The sequence below is a fragment of the Pistacia vera genome, unplaced genomic scaffold, assembly GCF_008641045.1.
Source record: "Pistacia vera cultivar Batoury unplaced genomic scaffold, PisVer_v2 Contig461, whole genome shotgun sequence".
Taxonomy (NCBI): domain Eukaryota; kingdom Viridiplantae; phylum Streptophyta; class Magnoliopsida; order Sapindales; family Anacardiaceae; genus Pistacia; species Pistacia vera.
The window spans coordinates 685,303-706,609 of record NW_022196292.1 but is presented as its reverse complement, the minus strand read 5'-3'; the positions used below and the strand labels follow the sequence as shown (position 1 = coordinate 706,609).

The following is a 21,307-nucleotide window of genomic DNA, read 5'->3' as shown; positions in this document are numbered from 1 at the left end:
ATTAAACCTTAACTATATTTTACTGAATGTTATTTTTCACCCTTCACCCATCACTTTCTTACATTTCAAACATCACCATTTAGCTGTTTAAAATTATTAAAGAAGTTTGAGTTATTATATATGTTTATACTGAGAAAAATTTCCTTTTTTTTATTAATTCATATTAAAAGTCAAGAAAATATTGACTTAATTTAAGTTTTAGTTGACTTTAGCTTAGGCTATGTTTGATCAAAGTCATGAAAATTTATACTATAATCTTTGAAAGAAAATTTAAAAAAAAAAAAAAAAAAAGAGAAATAAGAAATTTATGTAGAACATTTTCAGTGAATTGTGATTGTTGTAAACTCTTTTAATTATATTGGATTTAAGTGGACCGTTAGATTCTCATGGTCTTTTGCTCTCTTTAATTGAAGAGGTTTTTCCATGTAAAAATTTTCCTGTGTTTTCTCATTAATTGAATTTTATTTTCAACACAATTTTGCTCAAGGTTTTGCTTCTCATAGATTTATTCAAGTGGTAAAGTATTGTGTTATTGCATTATTTTCTTTCATATTATTAATATTATATTATTTCCTTTGCTTAAGGTTTGGTGATTTTTTAAAATTTTTCACTAGCTGTTTGACAAACAATGACGGAGCCATTGAGGCCCTCCCTAGGCAAAAATCTAGGGTCCGCCACTGGTGGTGGCGATGGATTGTTGTGGGATAATTTTCTCTAAAGATTAATTGAGGTGTGTGTAAACTGGTCTGGACACTTTAGTTAACAAAAATAAATAAATGATATGAAAACGTCTTAAAAAAGTTTATGTATAATTGAGGATGAACATTTTGATATATGCTACCACCCATATATTAATTATAATATTATGTTACGTTAATGGCATACGAAATAAAATGATAATTCATAAATATGGTCTTTTTATTATAATTTATCAATACTATAGTTGTATTTTTACATTTTGGTATTGAGGTAGGGAAAATTGTGTTAAATTAGGATTTAATTATGTTTCCCTTTCTTTATTTGATTTTCTTATTTATTTAGGGTTTCATATTAGGAATTCAAGTAGTTTTCTATTTTAATTAAGAGTTTAGTTGATTTAGGAAGTTTTAATTTAGTTTTTCTATTTTAATGAAGAGTTTAGTTTATTTAGGAAGTTTTAATTTAGTTAAAGTTTACTTTCTTATTTTATAATTAGTCAACCGTTATAATTTCTTGTTTTAATTAGTTTTCGTGTTTAAGTATAATTTTATTTCCTTGTTTAATCAGAGTCTTGTTAGAGTTGGTTGTAACCACTCTATATAAACATATTATTTGTTTCTTTTGAGGATATAGAGTTCAATAAATTATATAGTTTTTACTTCAGATTTTGCGATTTAAGTTTTTAGGTTGAGACTTGTGTTATTAGTTCTAAAGATGTAGTCGTGTGCTAGCCTTGTTTCATTACGCTACTCGCTGTGTCAGTTGGTATCAGAGCCAGGTTAAGTTCGTCTGATCTAATGCAGGTGATGAAGTTGTGGGTGGTTGCGGTTCTCATGACGAAGATCAGGGAGCTGAGACCTTGCAAGGGGTGGCGTTGAGGGCTTTGGAGCAACGAATGGATCTCATATTCTAGCGTTTAGAACGACGTTTTGAAGAAATTGCAGATCGATTTGATGCTTTGAGCGTAGATGCCAACATAAATAGGAATGACGAAAGGCAACATACCGAGGATGATATCGCTCACGGACGGCCTATTGGCAGACCTGTTTTTGCAAATAGACGTAGACATTCAGTTTACGTGGAAGAGTCAGACGAAGTAGATGGTTATTATGAAGAACCAGAAAGGAACATGGGGTGTGGCAGAAATCAGTATGGTGACAGAGACTCCAACGAATTCAGATTAAAGGTAGATATCCCTTGCTTTAGAGTAAATTTAGATATTGAGGAATTTTTGGATTGGATGGCAGAAATAGATAGGTTTTTAGAATATATGGAGATCCTAGAAGGGATAAAGGTGAAACTAGTCGCATGTAAATTGAAAGGAGGAGCTTCTGCATGGTGGGAAAGATTACAGGCCAGAAGATTTCGTGAGGGAAGAGAACTAGTTAGAACATGATATATAATGAAGCAACTATTACAAAGGGATTTTCTTCCTCTTGACTATGAACATATCTTGTTCCAGCAGTACCAGAGATGTCATCAAGGATAGAAATCTATGCATGAATATACCGCAGAGTTTATGAGGTTGGCGGAAAGGAATGACTTAAGGGAGACTAAAGACCAACAGGTTGCTAGATATTTGGAGGGTTTGAAAGCAGTTATCAAAGACAAAATAAGGGTGCAAGTAATACGGAATTTAGCGAAGGCACGAAACTTTGCATTAAAGGTTGAACTATTGTTGCAAGAGAAGAGTAAACCATATTATTCACGCAAGAATTACACCAGGGAGAATTATAGGACAAATAATAAAAAGAATAAGGCAAGTCAGAATGTTCCTACACGCAATGACCAGGTCAAAGAAGAAAAGGCAGCCGGAAAACAGAAGATAGTAGATGTGACGGAAGGGTAGAAAGCTGCGAAATCGATCCCTAGGAAGTGTTTCAAATGTAACCAACTTGGTCATAGATCGAGCGATTGTCCTCTTAGAAAAGCAGTCCATGTTGTGGAACCAGAAGAAAAGGATAATGAGGTTTATTGTGGTCCAGATGGGGATGATGACGAGCATGAGGATGACGAAAATGATGGTCAGAACTATGTGGTGAGGAGGCTGATGCTTAAGCCAAAACAGGAGGACAACACCCGATAACATCAATTATTTCAAACCAGGTACACTATCACCAACCTTTTATTTGATGTGATTATTGACAGTGGTAGTTGTGAAAATATTATTAGCAAAGATGTTGTTGAGAAATTGGGTCTGAAAACTGAAAAGCACTCCAACGCATACACTATTAGGTGGATTAAAGCAGTAGAGAAGATTCAAGTAACAGAACGGTATAAGGATCTTTTTCCATTGGGCAATACAGAGATGAGGTATATTTGATGTTGTGGATATGGATGCTTGTAATTTATTATTTGGCAGGCCATGACAATTCAATGTGGCAACACAACATGACGGAAAAGAAAATACCTATGAGTTGGAGAAAGATGGCGTCAAATTCACCTTGCTGCCAATGAAAAAGAGTTCCAAAACCAAAGCTTCTAAAGTGGAGGGGGTGGGCCATCTTCACTGTTACACATTCGAGGTCAGAGTTAGAAGCTGCTTTCAAGGCTTCAAGGGTGATGCATGCACTGATTGTGAAGCAAGTATTGACTACTGAAGAGGAGTTGAACACAGAAGAGTACCCAGAAGCAATCAAGCCATTATTGGAAGAATTTAGTGAGGTAATGCCAGAGAAGTTACCCGACGGATTACCACCCATGAAGGACATTCAGCACCATATTGATCTAATTTTTGGAGCTAGCTTGCCAAACCTACCTTATTACATGATGAGTCCAAAGGAGAGCGAGATTCTGAAAGAAAAGGCGGAGGAATTACTGGCAAAGGGGTACATCCAAGAGAGCATGAGTCCATGTGTAGTTCCTGCCTTACTAACGCCAAAGAAAGATGGGAGTTGGAGGATATGTGTAGATAGCAGGGCTATAAATAAAATTACTATAGGGTGCAAGTTTTCGATTACTAGGTTGGATGATATGCTTGATATATTACATAGGGCATAAGTGTTTATGAAGATTGATTTGCAGAGCGGATATCACCAGATTCGAATTAGACCTGAGGACGAGTGGAAAACAACTTTTAAGACAAATGAGGACTTATTACTCTACTTCAAGTATCACCCACCAGATTGAAACTCGAGGACGAGTTTATTTTAAGAAGGGGAGTATGATGTACGGAAAATAGTGTTAAATTAGGATTTAATTTTGTTTCCCTTTCTTTATTTGATTTTCTTATTTATTTAGGGTTTCATATTAGGAATTAAAATAATTTTCTATTTTAATTAAGAGTTTAGTTGATTTAGGAAGTTTTAATTTAGTTAAAGTTTACTTTCTTATTTTATAATTAGTCAACCATTAAAATTTCTTGTTTTAATTAGTTTTCGTGTTTAAGTAGGATTTTATTTCCTTGTTTAATCAGAGTCTTGTTATAGTTGGCTGTAACTACTCTATATAAACATATTAGTAGTTTCTTTTGAGGATATAGAATTCAATAAATTATACATAGCCCATTTGGTACACAATTTTTCCCTACCCTATTTCCTATCATATCCAAAATACACATTTATGCTCTTATTCTCAAAATATTATTCTATTTTATTCAATTCTTTTTAAATCCTCTAGTTTTGTTAATTTAACTAAACACCCTCCAAAATAAAGTTAGAAATTGACAAAAACACCCCAGCAACCCACATTTGCCAGATTCTGACCACCACCGTCGGAAGCTGGCTGGAATCTGGTATAATGGCGCACTACTAGCTGGATCTGGCCGATAATGCGTCGATCTAGCCTTTTCCGACCAAATTCACCGTAGATCTGGCCGGAAAAGGTTATATCAGCGTACAACCGGTCAGATCCAGCCGATCATGCTCTGATACAATGACTCAGGCCACCCTCCGGCGGTGATGGCCGATTGTCGGTATTTAATGGGTGGTTGGGGGTGCTTTTATTAATTTTTAAAATTTTATTATAGGGGTGTTTATTAAATAAACAAACCTATAGGGTATTTTTGTTAATTTTCAAATCTTATATCGTAATAACTACCCAATTTTACTTTTTTCAAAATATTATTCCAAAAAGTATAAGAATAATAAACCAAGTGCACCCACAGTTTTTACTTCAGATTTTGCGATTTAAGTTTCTGGATTGAGACTTGTGTTATCAGTTTTAAAGGTGTAGTCGTGTGCTAGCTTTGCTTATCACGCTAACTCGAATAAATCATACCAACTCGATGCATCAGGTATGATTTATTCGAGTTTTATATTTTGGTTCTGTTTCATACATTTTATTCGGGTAAAGGTTATTGAAGAAGAAGTTATTGAAATAAAACTCATGATGAAAATGTGTGAGTTAATTGGTTAAGAAAATGTAAATGAGTTTTATAGTATTAATTTAACAAAAAAGTTTTAATATATCCGTCAAGTCAAATTTATAAATATATAAATATTTTTAAAATTTTAAACACTTCTAAATAAAGTAAAAGAAATTACTAGAAAATAGATATTCAAACATGTATCATATTATTAGGGTTTTTTTTCCTTGTTTCTCACCTTCCTGTCCAATGAGTCATGATGTTCCAACCAACGGATACAAACTTCATGCCAAAACTTTTCACTCACACAACAGTTAAAAGTGGTTTCTTTCAAAATGATACAATTTCTAACGACTCTACATAAAATTATTCAAGGTCAAAAACAGTTCTTGATTGACAGACAGAAAATGCTTTAGCACAGAACAAAGTCATGATCAAAATTAAACAAAAAATAGACTTTATATCTTATCATGTTTGATTCACAGTTCCAAAATCTTACCATGTTGATTACTCGTTTACAAACTCAAATTGGTCAACTTCATCGACAATTACTCTAAATGGCCCGAACCACTCGCAGCCATTTAGCACAATTCCTCCGAATTTAAATTTATATTAATAAAATATGGTTTGCATGTCTGGATATATGAGCCTTGGGATACTGATTCAGTTGATGTGGGTCAAAAGGAGTGGTCCATGATCCAAGAAAATGAAGTAACTCATAATTCAATTTTAAAATATGGTTTATTAAAGCAAAAAGGGATCATTTATTAGAGTACAACTTAACTTTATTTGGTTGCGGATAGCCGAAATATCGGAATCAATTGACACGTATTTCAATTAATCTAATTAATTTCTGAAATATATCGAACATGCTACAAGTTTAATGGATCTCAGAGTCTATCAAACACAAGACATCAAAGTAATTCACCCAGATGACTAAAGTTTTACCATTTGACCACAAGATTAGTCGTTAACTTTATGTAATTTTAGACAATTAGTTCTCACAAAATTCAGTCTCATTGTCTCATCATTTAGATTCTTTGCTTCAAATGTATTCTTATTGTTAAAGGATCCAATGAGGCTTTGCCATGAAATGTATTATTGTTTCCCTCTCTCCTACTTGGCTTTTTGTTTTTGCTTTTAAGAATGAATAAAGGAAGGAAGAAATGCTTTTTTCAAAAGCACCTACTTGCTTTGCCAGAGTGAACAAACACTTCTGACTCAAGAGAGGCAAAGAGCCAAACAATAATAATCCCTTCTGGTCCAAAAGAAAGATACACAGAGTCACAAAGAAACCTCAAATGGAAAGCTAAAGCTAAAGCTACATATCACACTCTTAACTTAGTCAAAAAGCTGAGCCAAAAAAAAAAAAAAAAGGAAGCACTTGGTGTGACACTTGAAGATAGAAGAATCTATAACTACCTGGATTTGCAGAAAAAATGTACAAGAATCAACCTTTACAACCAAAGAATGTTGTATTTTGATGTTCAAGGAAAATCCAGGGTGGCATGGGGGGCAAATTGTTTAGTTGGGCAAAATCCAATTGGTTCAACAGGGCAAGAGTTTAAATATTCATATGAAATGGAATCAAGAGACATTCAATTTCCCAGAAATTGAAAAATAATAATATGCAAGTTGTAACATGGTGACACCACCAGTATCTGTATCATCATGAAATAAAATGTCAATGAAGTCAATCATTGAACATTTCAGCCATGGAATTTAATAAATTTCTTTTTGGATAAACATTGCTTCTTCCTCAAGGCATCTGGATGCCCATTAGTACATTTTTGAAGAAGGATATGTTTGAAGGTAGTAAAAAAGTATTCAACAATCGATAACCTGTACTGCAACAACTCAGAACTTCGAGCATTTCCACTTTGTAAAGCATGAAAGCATCAACAAGAATTGGAGTACCAAGTCTGATTCCAGAACCACCGATGATAATTATACATGTAAAACAGATTAAAAGCATTAAATATGGTAATAAACACAATAGGAGACACAAATTTCAGATACTGTATCTGGGTATTGTTGCTTGATAGTGGAGTCTAATCAACAACTTAACAATGGACATGGTAAACCAAATGGATGAAAATGCAACAGCCATATGAAGAGAGAGTAAACTTCCCAAAAACATGACCTATCCTAAACGTGCTTAGTGCCACTGCCTCTCATCTATGCGCAATTCACCAAATCAATTATCTATACCAGCTCCAATGCCGCTTATCTGTGGATAAATTTAGAACACAACAGTAAGACTAGTTTACTAACAAAAGTGATGAGAATAACAGCCAAGTACCAAACCCACCTGTGAATGATGTCTTGGCACTGCCGGAATCGAAAATTATAATATAACACAAACGCATTTGCTCTGCTTCGGTTGGCTAGCTGCTTTCTTTTCTGCTCCATCATAAAATAAGAAACAGTGTAATAAGAAACAAGTGGGAGAACAATTGCTGAATATGCTTTAAGTTGGGGAAAAGGCCAAAGCAATTAGGTAATCAGGTAGGGTAGTTGGCCTTGGCTTGGTTGGTTCTGTACTTGGGCAAATAATTTAAGCTTGTTAATTTACAGAAAATGTTTGAAGATTTCAACCATTTCAATGATTAATGTTTGGTGACTGCATTTTTCATTATGATGCTACATTGATTTTTCCACAGAAGGAAAGAAAAGTTGGAAGAAAAAGGAATCACATCATTCTTAAAACACATTTTTTCAGCTATCTTTTCAGTATTAAATCTGCATACTGTTCAAAAAAAAGTTAAGTAATTTATTTCTAGAGTTCACCTTAGAAAAGCCTATTGGAAAGAAGAGTATGTAATAAAAAATTGGTACCTTTCTCCTGAGATGGAGGTTGAACAACAACATGCATGGTTGTAACACCACCTGGGATATCACATAGGGGACTCTGGCACTCCCCCAATGTTCTACTGTTCTCCAATATCTTTCCCGCGCTTATTATCTTAACGTCTTTGACTGTCCGTGGACCATTGTCCTTTCCTGTCCAAACAGATAAATGCCTAAATACTTAAATGTAAATTAACAAATATTTACAATCGTAAACAGAATCAGAAGTCACAGAGGAGAGATCTTTTAATAAACAAGAAGAAGACAAATGCAGCCACATGGCAATCAACATCTGAATAGTTTTAACACTTACTACTTGTTCAAGGTCATATATTTATCACAAGATTCACACTTCTAGAATTTGTTTAACAGAAGGCTTATTATGTTTTACAAATTTTTGCCACAACTGTTACTGAGTTGTTGATGGACTAAGACCAAGGATAAACAGCAATGAAAGATGATTTCCAGACTTTCATGGACCTAACTTTTGCATCAGCTCAACCGAGTATAAAGAGAGAATTGCACCACATCACACATGAGCAGAGACAGAATACAGATGACTAAAGAAAATATATTGCATTGTCTTCGATAATCAGAAATATATTACAAACTTTGACTCTTATAATTTAGGTGCAAAACTAAATAAAGGAAATATATTAGTTTTTGACACTTATTAGATTGGGGCCGACATGATTATATTTGCTAAGAATTTCACTATGAGAATTTTCTCAAAAACTTCACATAAAACCCAATTATTGCAGGTCAATTATCCTGTGATTGGAACCAACTCACTTATCAATTACAATGCAACAAAAGCAAGAAAGCAAACAAATAACTGTAATAGCATCATTTAACTGGTACTACGTGTATCACAAAGCATTTTTTGAGGCTATATAGACGAGACAAGATCACATCAGAACGAAAATTACATAAGGATGTTTCATATAGCCTGGACAAGTTTCCAACTGTCCTTCCACAAAATTCACAGTGAGTTCTTTTAATTGCCTTGAAAAGATCACCCATATCCAAATTTCATCAAGCAGCCAGTTTAAATATTTTGACATTAAATTGAAAACACAAAAGCACTCCACAACTGCTCTGCTCTAAAAGATGGATATGTTAATTCATCTGACAGGTGATTAATAACACTAACACAGAGAATCATTTTCATAGGAGTTTCTCTAATCATACATCAGGAAACAATAACAGATTTCCTAATTCTAACAACAATACATACTCTGACTTCATCCCACAAGTGTTTATGCGTGGCCATATTTTAGAATGAAACAGTTACCCAAAAAGAAACTTGATGGGAAAGTAGCTACAAATTTTAAACATTGCCTAAAAAAAACACCCAACTAACCTTTAGGCCATTGAGCAAGAATGCTTTCCTTCAAGGTTGCAACACTTGTAGCAGTAGGAAAGCTCTTGGGACCTATATCCGATCCATCAGTCAACCGAAACTTGATCTCTAACTGATCTTGTACACCTGCCATCTAAAACCTCTTCTGATTGACTCCAAGAATCTCTCAGACTTAAAACTCAAAACTCCAGGATCCTTACTGGAGCTTTCTCCTAAAGTATATATCAAATCTCAATAAGGTTCACTATGAGTAATCAATAATCACAGAAGTACTCGAATCAGGTCCTGACACAGTTGCAGATTGATCAAAATTCCCACTTTAGTAAACTGCACAATCCAAAAACAAGCAGCAGAAGAAGAAAAAGTACTTTTAGTATGAATATAAATCACAATAGAATTCAACAATCTTAGAAATGGAAACTAACACAAGAAAGGAACCATCAGGAATGATAAGGACACGAATTCTGATTTCTAGGCAATCAAAATTAACATCAATATCCCCAATTGGGATAATCCATGGATTGAATAAAATCCACATAAATCCCACCAGAAAAATAACAGTACCAAAACCACACAAAAGTAAAAGCTTTAAACAGCAAAACAATCCCAATCATAACAAATAATCAACCAAAATCCTGAAGTGGGTCACCTCTAAAACAATCAAAAACCCAAAACAGACACTGAAAAGAATCCAAAAACCTTGATGGGTAATCTTACTTGCCTCCAAAACTGATCTGGGTCACTCTGTTTTTATCAAACCGAGGAAGCAGACGAGAGGAAAAAAGAAAAAGAAGAAAGAAGAAAAGAAAGGTGATGGCTTTTCAATAATTAATAACAAGAAAAAGAGAAGGAAGAGATAAAACAAGTTGCATGAGAGGGGGCAGTTTGAGAGTTTTCAAAGTCCGCTAAATCTAAGGTCAATGCTGCCATTTCTTGCCTTCTCCTTCCAATCTCCTAAGGCTATGGAAGTGGACAAATTTTCCTCTCTCTCTTTATTTCTTTAGGACTATGACCCTCTCCCTAACTTCCAATCCAATTCACAAACAAACTCTTATTTTGTATCTCACTCACACTTCACTTTTGTCCATCTCAAATCATCACCCTTCATCTCTTTCATCATACCCCACTATTCACCACTCTTTGATGTGTGACTCCCTCGACAACGATACCAACTCCATATTATAGTTATAAGTCACATTATTATAATCACAATGTTCGATAAGCATTATCGACTCATAAATCATCGTTAAATTAATATTTACTGATTCGATTATGTTATTAATTATGTTTTCGAATTATACTATCATAATGGAAACCATAGGTAATAACCTATGTAATTAGTAATGACCTAGTCGAAAAATCCCCTAAAAATATCTTAAAAACCTTTTTTTATGAGATATATAATACTTTTCGATGAAATTAATCAATTTTGAAGAGAGGTATATAATTAGGGTAAAAGTGTGACTGATTTTACATGAGTGACATATTGTGGTATTATCCATGGTATTAAACTATCAATTTATGGGAAATGGTCAAGTTCAAAATTGGATGAAGTCTACAATTCTACATCTTCATGGTTGGTTCATCATGTGAACTTCTGACCAAGGATTTATGGGACCCTATCATGAATGTTAACAACCCCAAAAATGACAAAATTCAAGTACAATTTCTTTGGCTCATGCAATGTAAAATTTGGGAGTACAATACAATGTACATATTTCTTCCATTTTGAGTTTTGAAAGAATCAATTGTGGCTTATATAATTACAAGTAGATGCCACTAACTATGTCTTAATCATTCAATTAGTTTATTGACAAGAGGGGAATCAAATTTTTTGGTATTATAAAGAAGCAAAATGCCAAGGAGGTCCAATCAAATGTGGGAAGGTTTTTGGATTTAGAAAATTAGGAATATGTCAGGAATGAAACCTCTCTGCCTTGAAATATCAGAATTTCCGAGTCTAATCTATGGATGCCAAAATTAATAAAGGTGTTAAATTCTAAATGGGTTTCTTGTTAACATCAACTTAGCAAATTCCAAGAACAAGAAGAATCCTTCTTTATAGTTTATACCCTTTTGTTAATAAATTTTCCTAAAGATTCTCTTCTTTGATTGGATCATATTTATGCAAAAGCTATTCCCAAACATACCTGAAATAAATGAAATTATATAACTCTTTTATCACATATACATGGATAACTGTATAAAAACTGTAAAATCATAACATCATCTCTTGGAGAAGAACAAAGTTATAGAATTGCAAATGGTAAAAGAGTAGTTATGGTGAGGGAAGGAAGATGGATAAGAAGTTAAAAATAAAAAATAAATGTTTTGAAGAAAATGAATTATCTGCACATTTTAAATGTTTATCAGGAAAAGTACATAACAAATACCAATATGTAATGTAACCTAACAGTAGTTCCCCAATTGAATGGGACCTGTAACAAAGCAATCTTCCATGACCTACTCCTAGAATTCACCGTGATACCAAAAATCAAGGGAAAGGAAAAATGGGGAGATACTAACAAAAAATGAAACAACAATAACCAAAAAGAAAATAATAATAATAATACTGAAGGGAGAAAAACGTTTATGGACTTATGAGGGGAGCATCACCGAAAAACTTTCCTAGCATTCCTCTTCCCATCATCGACCAGTATGAAGACATCAAAATAAGCAGTCTCTTGTGTATTTCACTTTATTCCAAATTATGGACCAAGTAATCAAAAGCAAGATTCCCAGTAGGAATACCAATAACAGTATCCTTTTCCCAAGCAAAGAATTAACCGTGGATTTGTATAATACAAAATCAAAGAATGAAACTCAACGTCCTTGTAGTGATGCAGGTCCAGTCCTGCAATAGTATGGGGGATGACAGCAAAATCTGAACCTGAAAGTATTGCCCCTTCCGGCCAATTTTTTCAACTTGCTTTCTCAAATATAACCTTCAGAGAAAGTTCGAGACAAAAAATGTATGTTAAACCCATATCACTAATATCTTTTTCCCCTTCTATCTCTAGTTCCTAGCTCCACTAGTTGATTGACTACGTCTCCAAGATGTGGCAGTTCCTCACAAAATCATTGGAGTAGTTGACATACTTGTTCCAAAATGGCCGGAGATGCTCGAAGCCAATCTGCAGCCACGGTTTTGACTGGCCATTGTAGTGGATAACTGCAGCCTTCTTCACACTCTCGATATTGGTCTTATGCTGATAGCCCAAGCCAAGCATGTGCCACAAGGGGTCAATTGGGTGAACATGACCTTTAAATGCTATTAAAGCAGGTGGTAGGGTTCCAAGCTTCCACATTGTTAGGTTTGAGTTCAGATTCTAGTACAGAAAACCTCACAATCAGAATAAAATGATGATAAAGCATATGTTATCAAAGTAATAATACTAGCAATGGTGCACTCAAAAAGAAGAGAAAGAAATGAGAAAACACATTTACAACTCTTTGCTCATTTAAAGTAAGTCTTAATATTAGTCCAGAACTCTATTACTGAAAATTCAAATTTCAGCAATCACTTTACCAGCCTACAAATAGACAATACTAACATATATAAATGAAGAAATGACCATGATGCGATCTAGTTGCAGTAGAAAAAAAATTGGCATGGATACTCTAGCAGATATGAATGTTGAATTTTATTTCCTTAAATAACTTATTCAGCCGTTCCACAATCCTCATTATGACTTATAACACAAACAAGGAAGGAAGATAAAGTTAAAAGCAAATAATTATAGCAAGAAATAGAGTAATCAAAAGTTTACCTCTTTCAGCCAGGAATGGTAAGTTTCTCTTATATTTGTTTTCCTCCATGCACGAAGATCAAAGATATTCATCCCATAAGCCCATGCACATTCCTCAGGGTCCAAATTCTTTGCTATAAGGGGATGTGAAAAATTGAAGTAGTTTCTAAAACGCTTGGACATTACCCACTCATCTTCACCTCTACAAGTTTCTACAGCTCCATTAACCTTGCCCTTAAGATCAATTTCCCAAAGAGGTGACAAATCACGCTGGATTACAACATCATCATCTAGAAAGACCACTTTGTCGAGGTGTGGAAAGAGCTGTTAAATACAAACAATTGGCAAACATAATTAAACCATTGCACTCTCAGGGCTATAAATGAAATGCACAAGTTCTGAGGACAGCAAACAATCTATTTTCCAGTTACTTGATTAAATCACTAAGGCCCACCTAAATAAGCAAATATTAGATGTTTTAACAAATTCAAAATCAATAAGAGATTGTAATTTTCTTTTTGGATAATTTCCCTGAATTATCCTACTCACTGTAATGTCAAATTTTGGTATACTTTTAAGTTATTTAGGAGTATACAAAACATGAAAGATTTTCATCTCCACAAAAGAGAAGCTAAATAGCTAATATCAATCTACTTACCTCTGGTAAATATATGCGGAGATGGTTGAGTAAAGATATGTACTTTGGACTTCTAGCCTGCAATTTTGAAGCAAAATGTCGAGGAGTGGTATCACTGAGATTGGCCCCAGCAATGTGATTCCCATGGTAGTAGTTCCTGATTCCATAATGGTTCTCAACAGCCTCAAGAACTGGAACATTCTCTCTTGTTAACCAATCAAACTGGTGAACGCCTCTCACTTCAACAATAGCAGGGGAGACAGGGTTTAGTGCAAACCACGAGTGCATACCCGCATAAGTTTTCTTGTCTGTGATGATATGGAACACTATCGTTTCGGGTTTTAGAGATGACTGCACTGCAGAAGCAACAACAACTGAAGCAGCCAAAATGTTATCAGTTGGCAGGACGAAGTGGTGGTAAGAGTTGTCAGAAAGCAAAGGGAGGAGCTCTGGAGAAGGCAATTGTATGCGTGCATGAGCATTAGAGGAATATTCATCAGTCAAACGCAGAGAAAGACAGTGGATGCCTTTAGGAACAGAACTTGCAGCAAAGTGCTTGTTCATCAGTTCTGCAAACTTAGATTCCCTAATTTCTCTTTCAAATTTCTCCATCTGTGAATAAACGATGGTTATCAGTCTAAACCAGTGCAATAAATTTGTTATATAGAAGATTTTTTCTAATTAAAATCCATATTCATAATATAGATGAGCATTCAAACATTATTTGACTACAACCTTAATTATTTATTTATCAGTCTCTTTTCTCCTAATAAAATAATGGCAAAGGAAAAAACCTAAACAAGCAGGGCTAAAACAAATGAGGACATACAAAAAAGGTTAATAGTTTAAAGACATCCTCACAACACACTTGTAGGTGAAGAAACTCAAGGTGAAAACATTATAGAGGAGGTAATTTATTATTCCTATTTCTAATTAGTGACACAACATTCATATTTTCCTCATTTGTTAAAAGAACACACTATCATGGTCCAAGAAACTTGGGACAATTTTTTGTTCTGAGGTTAGGTGGAGAGGGGAACACGCAGTGGAAGTCTCAGTTGACCAACGAAACAGCCAATTAGACAGGCAGTAAGCCAAATATAAAGAAAAAACTGGGCGACAATGAGAGATCCCAATAAATTGCCAAATGACAGGCAAAAACAGCTGTCATACTGTCCAGGAACAATTAAATTGCTTAACTCATAACTTCTCAAACAGTTGAGCAAACGAGTTCTAGAAGCCTTAAGTTCCTCATCCACCTTAAATCCCAATATCACATACTCTGGACACTGAAAAGTGCAATCTAACTGAAATGTAGTTGCAATTCAAGTCAAAAAAGTATATCAGCAATTAAAATCAACCGGCCCCTAGGTACCTTAATAATCAAGACACATATCCTTACCCAAGCAAGATAAGCAAGATAACAATGTTGTGATCATAAGATCTGAGCAAAGAACATTCAACATATATCCTCAAAAAAATTCAAACAAAACACACATTATCTGCATCATATCTTTATTTGAACCACAAATTTTATACATATCTGATAGTATACTGAAGGAGGATTGACAAGAGTAGGCATCAGAGTTACACAGAGAGAAACTAAGGTAACTGTATTAACTACTAGACATCTACAGAGTCATATTTACCAGTGCATTAATATTCTGCAACCCAATTGCTTGCAATGTTAATTTGACTTAACGAAAATGCAGGGAGCTTTGTTTAAAATTGAAAAGTTGGAACTTAATTTTGTTAACCAATTAAATTTCCACAAAATTTACACTGTGATTATTACAACCCAGCACCTAAAGGTGGGGGCAAGTAGTAGCTTCATCCTGCTTCTTCAAAATACCCTCTCTTTTTTTTTCCTCCTTTTTTGCAAAAAGTAAACATACAATTAGAATATCAACTAAATATTAGATGTTCCTGGAATTTTCTCTGAAGTTTAAGAATATCAAGGGCAGAAAACAATAATTTACTTCTCATTCTAAGCTGCCTAAGACAAAGGATTAGAACATCAATCTTGTTACAAAGTTTTGAATGAAAGGAGATGCAAAAAGTGTAGGCTAGATTATTTCTGGAAGCCTTAGTTTTCTTCACCCCACTCTTATCAAAATAAAAAATAAGTAAATGAAAAAAATTAGACAATAGACAAAAGCAAAACTAAATCTTCAACATACCATTGCTCTCAACATAATAGCAAAAGTCCTTGCATCATACTGATCGGTCTTCATTTCAGAAACAAGTTGACTAAAAGAATCTGGAAGCTTTAAATCATTTGGGATTTCCTCAGCGTTAACTTGATTAAGGATCTTGTAGAAGTCATTAACCAGTCTCTGTTACATCATCACCAGCACAAAGTGTAACCAACTTAATTAAACAACATAACAATTTGACAACCAAACCAAAAAGAAGGACTAAAAGAATGCGTTTAATGTAATTTGAAAAAAAAAAAAAGATATTTACCCCTGAATCATCAACCCTACCGAGAAGCCTCGGTCCTAACCGTCTGCCTAAACAATCTGAAGCAGAGAAGAACAGGACAGGTTAAGAATCACAAACAAATCCAGAACAAATAACTAAAAGCATAATCAATATAAAACCTGATCGCAATAAAGCAAGAAAGCAAACAAATAACTGTAATAGCATCATTTAACTGGTACTAGTGTATCACAAAGCATTTTTGAGGCTTATAGACGAGACAAGATCACATCAGAACAGAAATTACATAAGATGTTTCATATAGCTGGACAAGTTTCCAACTGTCCTTCCACAAATCACAGTGAGTTCTTTTATTGCCTTGAAAAGATCACCCATATCCAAATTTCATCAAGCAGCCAGTTTAAATTTTGACATTAAATTGAAAACACAAAAGCACTCCACAACTGCTCTGCTCTAAAAGATGGATATGTTAATTCATCTGACAGGTGATTAATAACACTAACACAGAGAATCATTTCATAGGAGTTTCTCTAATCATACATCAGGAAACAATAACAGATTTCCTAATTCTACAAACAATACATACTCTGACTTCACCCACAAGTGTTTTGGCGTGGCATATTTTAGAATGAAACAGTTACCCAAAAGAAAACTTGATGGGAAAGTAGCTACAAATTTTAAACATTGCCTAAAAAAACACCCAACTACCTTTAGGCCATGAGCAAGAATGCTTTCCTTAAGGTTGCAACATTGTAGCAGTAGGAAAGCTCTTGGGACCTATATCCGATCCATCAGTCAACCGAAACTTGATCTCTAACTGATTGTACACCTGCCATCTAAAACTCTTTGATTGACCCAAGAATCTCTCAGACTTAAAACTCAAAACTCCAGGATCCTTACTGGAGCTTTCTCCTAAAGTATATATCAAATCTCAATAAGGTTCACTATGAGTAATCAATAATCACAGAAGTCTCGAATCAGGTCCTGACACAGTTGCAGATTGATCAAAATTCCCACTTAGTAAACTGCACAATCCAAAAACACAGCAGAGAAGAGAAAAAGTACTTTTAGTATGAATATAAATCACAATAGAATTCAACAATCTAGAAATGGAAACTAACACAAGAAAGGACCATCAGAATGATAAGGACACGAATTCTGATTTCTAGGCAATCAAAATTAACATCAATATCCCCAATGGGATAATCCATGGATTGAATAAATCCACATAAATCCCACCAGAAAAAAACAGTACCAAAACACCACAAAAGTAAAAGCTTTAAACAGCAAAACAATCCCAATCATAACAATAATCAACCAAATCCTGAAGTGGGTCACCTCTAAAAAATCAAAAACCCAAAACGACACTGAAAGAATCCAAAAACCTTGATGGGTTATCTACTTGCCCCAAAACTGATCTGGGTCACTCTGTTTTATCAAACCGAGGAAGCAGACGAGAGGAAAAAAGAAAAAGAAGAAAGAAGAAAAGAAAGGTGATGGCTTTTCAATAATTAATAAAAGAAAAAAGAGAAGAAGAGATAAAACAAGTTGCTGAGAGGGGGCAGTTTGAGAGTTTTCAAAGTCCGCTAATCTAGGTCAATGCTGCCATTTTTGCCTCTCCTTCCAATCTCCTAAGGCTATGGAAGTGGACAAATTTCCTCTCTCTCTTTATTTCTTTAGGACTATGACCCTCTCCCTAATTCCAATCCAATTCACAACAAACTCTTATTTGTATCTCACTCACAATTCACTTTGTCCATCTCAAATCATCACCCTTATCTTTTCATCATACCCCACTATTCACAACTCTTGATGTGTGACCCCTCGAACGATACCAAATCCATATTATAGTTATAAGTCACATTATTATAATCACAATGTTCGATAAACATTATCACTCATCAATCATCGTTAATTAAATTATGATTCGATTATGTTATTAATTGTTTTCGATTATACTATCATAATGGAAACATAGGTAATAACCTATGATAGTAATGATAGTCGAAAAATCCCTAAAAATATCTTAAAAACCTTTTTTATGAGATATATAATACTTTTCGATGAAATTAATCAATTTTGAAGAGAGGTATATATAGGGTAAAAGTGTGACTGATTTACATGAGGTGACATATTGTGGATTATCATGGTATTAAACTATAATTTATGGGAAATGGTCAAGTTCAAAATTGGATGAAGTCTACACATTCTACATCTATGGTTGGTTCTCATGTGAACTCTGACCAAGGATTTATGGGACCCTATCATGAATGTTACAACCCCAAAAATGACAAAATTCAAGTACAATTTCTTGGCTCATGCATGTAAAATTTGGGAGTACAATACAATGTACATATTTCTTCATTTTGAGTTTGAAAAGATCAATTGTGGCTTTATAATACAAGTAGATGCCACTAACTATGTCTAATCTTCAATTAGTTTATTGACAAGGGGAATCAATTTTTGGTATTATAAAGAAGCAAAATGCCAAGGAGGTCCAATCAAATGTGGGAAGGTTTTGGATTTAGAAAATTAGGAATATGTCAGGAATGAAACCTCTCTGCCTTGAAATATCAGAATTTCAGTCTAATCTATGGATGCCAAAATTAATAAAGGTTAAATTCTAAAAGGGTTTCTTGTTAACATCAAATTAGCAAATTCCAAGAACAAGAAGAATCCTCTTTATAGTTTATACCCTTTTGTTAATAAATTTTCCTAAGATTCTTCTTTGATTGGATCATATTTATGCAAAAGCTATTCCCAAACATACCTGAAATAAATGAAATAATAACTCTTTATCACATTACTAGATAACTGTATAAAACTGTAAAATCATAAACATCATCTTGGAGAAGAACAAAGTTATAGAAGCAAATGGTAAAGAGTAGTTATGGTGAGGGAAGGAAGATGGATAGAAGTGTAAAAATAAAAAATAAATGTTTTGAAGAAATGAATTATCTGCACATTTAATGTTTATCAGGAAAAGTACATAACAAATACCAATATGTAATGTAACCTAACAGTAGTTCCCCAATTGAATGGGACCGTAAACAAGCAATCTTCCATGACCTACTCCTAGAATTCACCGGATACCAAAAATCAAGGGAAAGGAAAAATGGGGAGATACTAACAAAAAATGAAACCAATAACCAAAAAGAAATAATAATAATAATACTGAAGGGAGAAAACGTTATGGACTTATGAGGGGAGCATCACCGAAAACCTTTCCTAGCATTCCTCTTCCCATCATCGACCATATGAAGACCTCAAAATAAGCAGTCTCTTGTGTATTTCACTTTATTCCAAATTATGGACCAAGTAATCAAAGCAAGATTCCCAGTAGGAATACCAATAACAGTATCCTTTTCCAAGCAAGAATTAACCGTGGTTTGTATAATACAAAATCAAAGAATGAAACTCAACGTCCTTGTAGTGATGCAGGTCCCGTCCTGCAATAGTATGGGGGATGACAGCAAAATCTGAACCTGAAAGTATTGCCCTCGGCCAATTTTTTCAACTTGCTTTCTCAAATATAACCTTCAGAGAAAGTTGAGACAAAAAATGTATGTTAAAACCATATCACTAATTCTTTTCCCTTCTATCTCTAGTTCCTAGCTCACTAGTTGATTGACTACGTCTAAGATGTGGCAGTTCCTCACAAAATCATGGAGTAGTTGACATACTTGTTCCAAAATGGCCGGAGATGCTCGAAGCCAATCTGCAGCCACGGTTTTGACTGGCCCTTGTAGTGGATAACTGCAGCCTTCTTCACACTCTCGATATTGGTCTTATGCTGATAGCCCAAGCCAAGCATGTGCCACAAGGGGTCAATTGGGTGAACATGACCTTTAAATGCTATTAAAGCAGGGGGTAGGGTTCCAAGCTTCCACATGTTAGGTTTGAGTTCAGATTCTAGTACAGAAAACCTCACAATCAGAATAAAGATGATAAAGAATATGTCAAAGTAATAACTAGCAATGGTGCACTCAAAAAGAAGAGAAAGAAAGAGAAAACACATTTACAACTCTTTGCCTATTAAAGTAAGTCTTAATATTAGTCCAGAACTCTATTACTGAAAATTCAAATTTCAGCAATCACTTTACCAGCCTACAAATAGACAATCTAACATATATAAATGAAGAAATGACCATGATGAGATCTAGTTGCAGTAGAAAAAAAATTGGCATGGATACTCTAGCAGATGAATGTTGAATTTTATTTCCTTAAATAACTTATTCAGCCGTTCCACAATCCTCATTATGACTTATAACACAAACAAGGAGGAAGATAAAGTAAAAGCAAATAATTATAGCAAGAAATAGAGTAATCAAAAGTTTACCCTTTCAGCCAGGAATGGTAAGTTTCCTATATTTGTTCCTCCATGCACGAAGATCAAAGATATCATCCCATAAGCCCATGCACATTCCCAGGGTCCAAATTCTTTGCTATAAGGGGATGTGAAAAATTGAAGTAGGTTCTAAAACGCTTGGACATTACCCACTCATCTTCACCTCTACAAGTTTACACTGCCATTAACCTTCCCTAAGATCAATTTCCCAAAGAGGTGACAAATCAAGCTGGATTACAACACATCATCTAGAAAGACCACTTTGTCGAGGTGTGGAAAGAGCTGTTAAATACAAACAATTGGCAAACATAATTAAACCATTGCACTCTCAGGGCTATAAATGACACAAGTTCTGAGGACAGCAAAAAATCTATTTTCCAGTACTTGATTAAATCACTAAGGCCCACCTAAATAGCAAATATTAGATGTTTAACAAATTCAAAATCAATAAGAGATTGTAATTTCTTTTTGGATAATTTCCCTGAATTATCCTACTCACTGTAATGTCAAATTTTGGTATACTTTTAAATTATTTAGGAGTATACAAAACATGAAAGATTTTCATTCCACAAAAGAGAAGCTAAATAGCTAATTCAATCTACTTACCTTGGTAATATATGCGGAGATGGTTGAGTAAAGATATGTACTTTGGACTTAGCCTGCAATTTTGAAGCAAAATGTCGAAGGACGTGGATCATGAGAAATGCTTTTTTCAAAAGCACCTACTTGCTTTGCCAGAGTGAACAAACACTGCTGACTCAAGAGAGGCAAAGAGCCAAACAATAATAATCCCTTCTGGTCCAAAAGAAAGATACACAGAGTCACAAAGAAACCTCAAATGGAAAGCTAAAGCTAAAGCTACATATCACACTCTTAACTTAGTCAAAAAGCTGAGCCAAAAAAAAAAAAAAAA

The 21,307-nt window shown here is 34.3% G+C and overlaps 2 protein-coding genes across 4 annotated transcripts; both read right to left on the bottom strand.

Annotated features, from left to right (window-relative positions):
• Positions 1–6,705: 6,705 nt before the first annotated feature.
• Positions 6,706–10,202, bottom strand: LOC116145476 (membrane-anchored ubiquitin-fold protein 1-like). Of its 3 annotated transcripts, none has more exons than XM_031430935.1 (5): positions 9,918–10,202; positions 9,219–9,545; positions 7,844–8,008; positions 7,317–7,408; positions 6,706–7,235 (listed from the first exon to the last, which is right to left on the bottom strand). In XM_031430935.1, exons 2-4 carry the CDS (start codon positions 9,349–9,351, stop codon positions 7,353–7,355), a joined length of 354 nt encoding a protein of 117 aa, XP_031286795.1. In that variant the 5' UTR covers positions 9,352–9,545; positions 9,918–10,202; the 3' UTR covers positions 6,706–7,235; positions 7,317–7,352. The 3 variants fall into 3 exon arrangements, with proteins under 3 accessions (XP_031286795.1, XP_031286793.1, XP_031286794.1); XM_031430933.1 differs by having other exon boundaries at positions 9,936–10,202; XM_031430934.1 differs by lacking the exon at positions 9,918–10,202 and adding an exon at positions 9,644–9,783.
• Positions 10,203–11,547: 1,345 nt separating this feature from the next.
• On the bottom strand, positions 11,548–19,938 carry LOC116145419 (probable galacturonosyltransferase 13). Its single transcript, XM_031430881.1, has 7 exons — positions 19,730–19,938; positions 17,012–17,071; positions 16,071–16,143; positions 15,785–15,940; positions 13,626–14,216; positions 12,989–13,291; positions 11,548–12,547 (listed from the first exon to the last, which is right to left on the bottom strand). The coding sequence occupies exons 1-7, from the start codon at positions 19,936–19,938 to the stop codon at positions 12,263–12,265; spliced, it is 1,677 nt and encodes a 558-aa protein (XP_031286741.1). The 3' UTR covers positions 11,548–12,262.
• Positions 19,939–21,307: the final 1,369 nt, after the last annotated feature.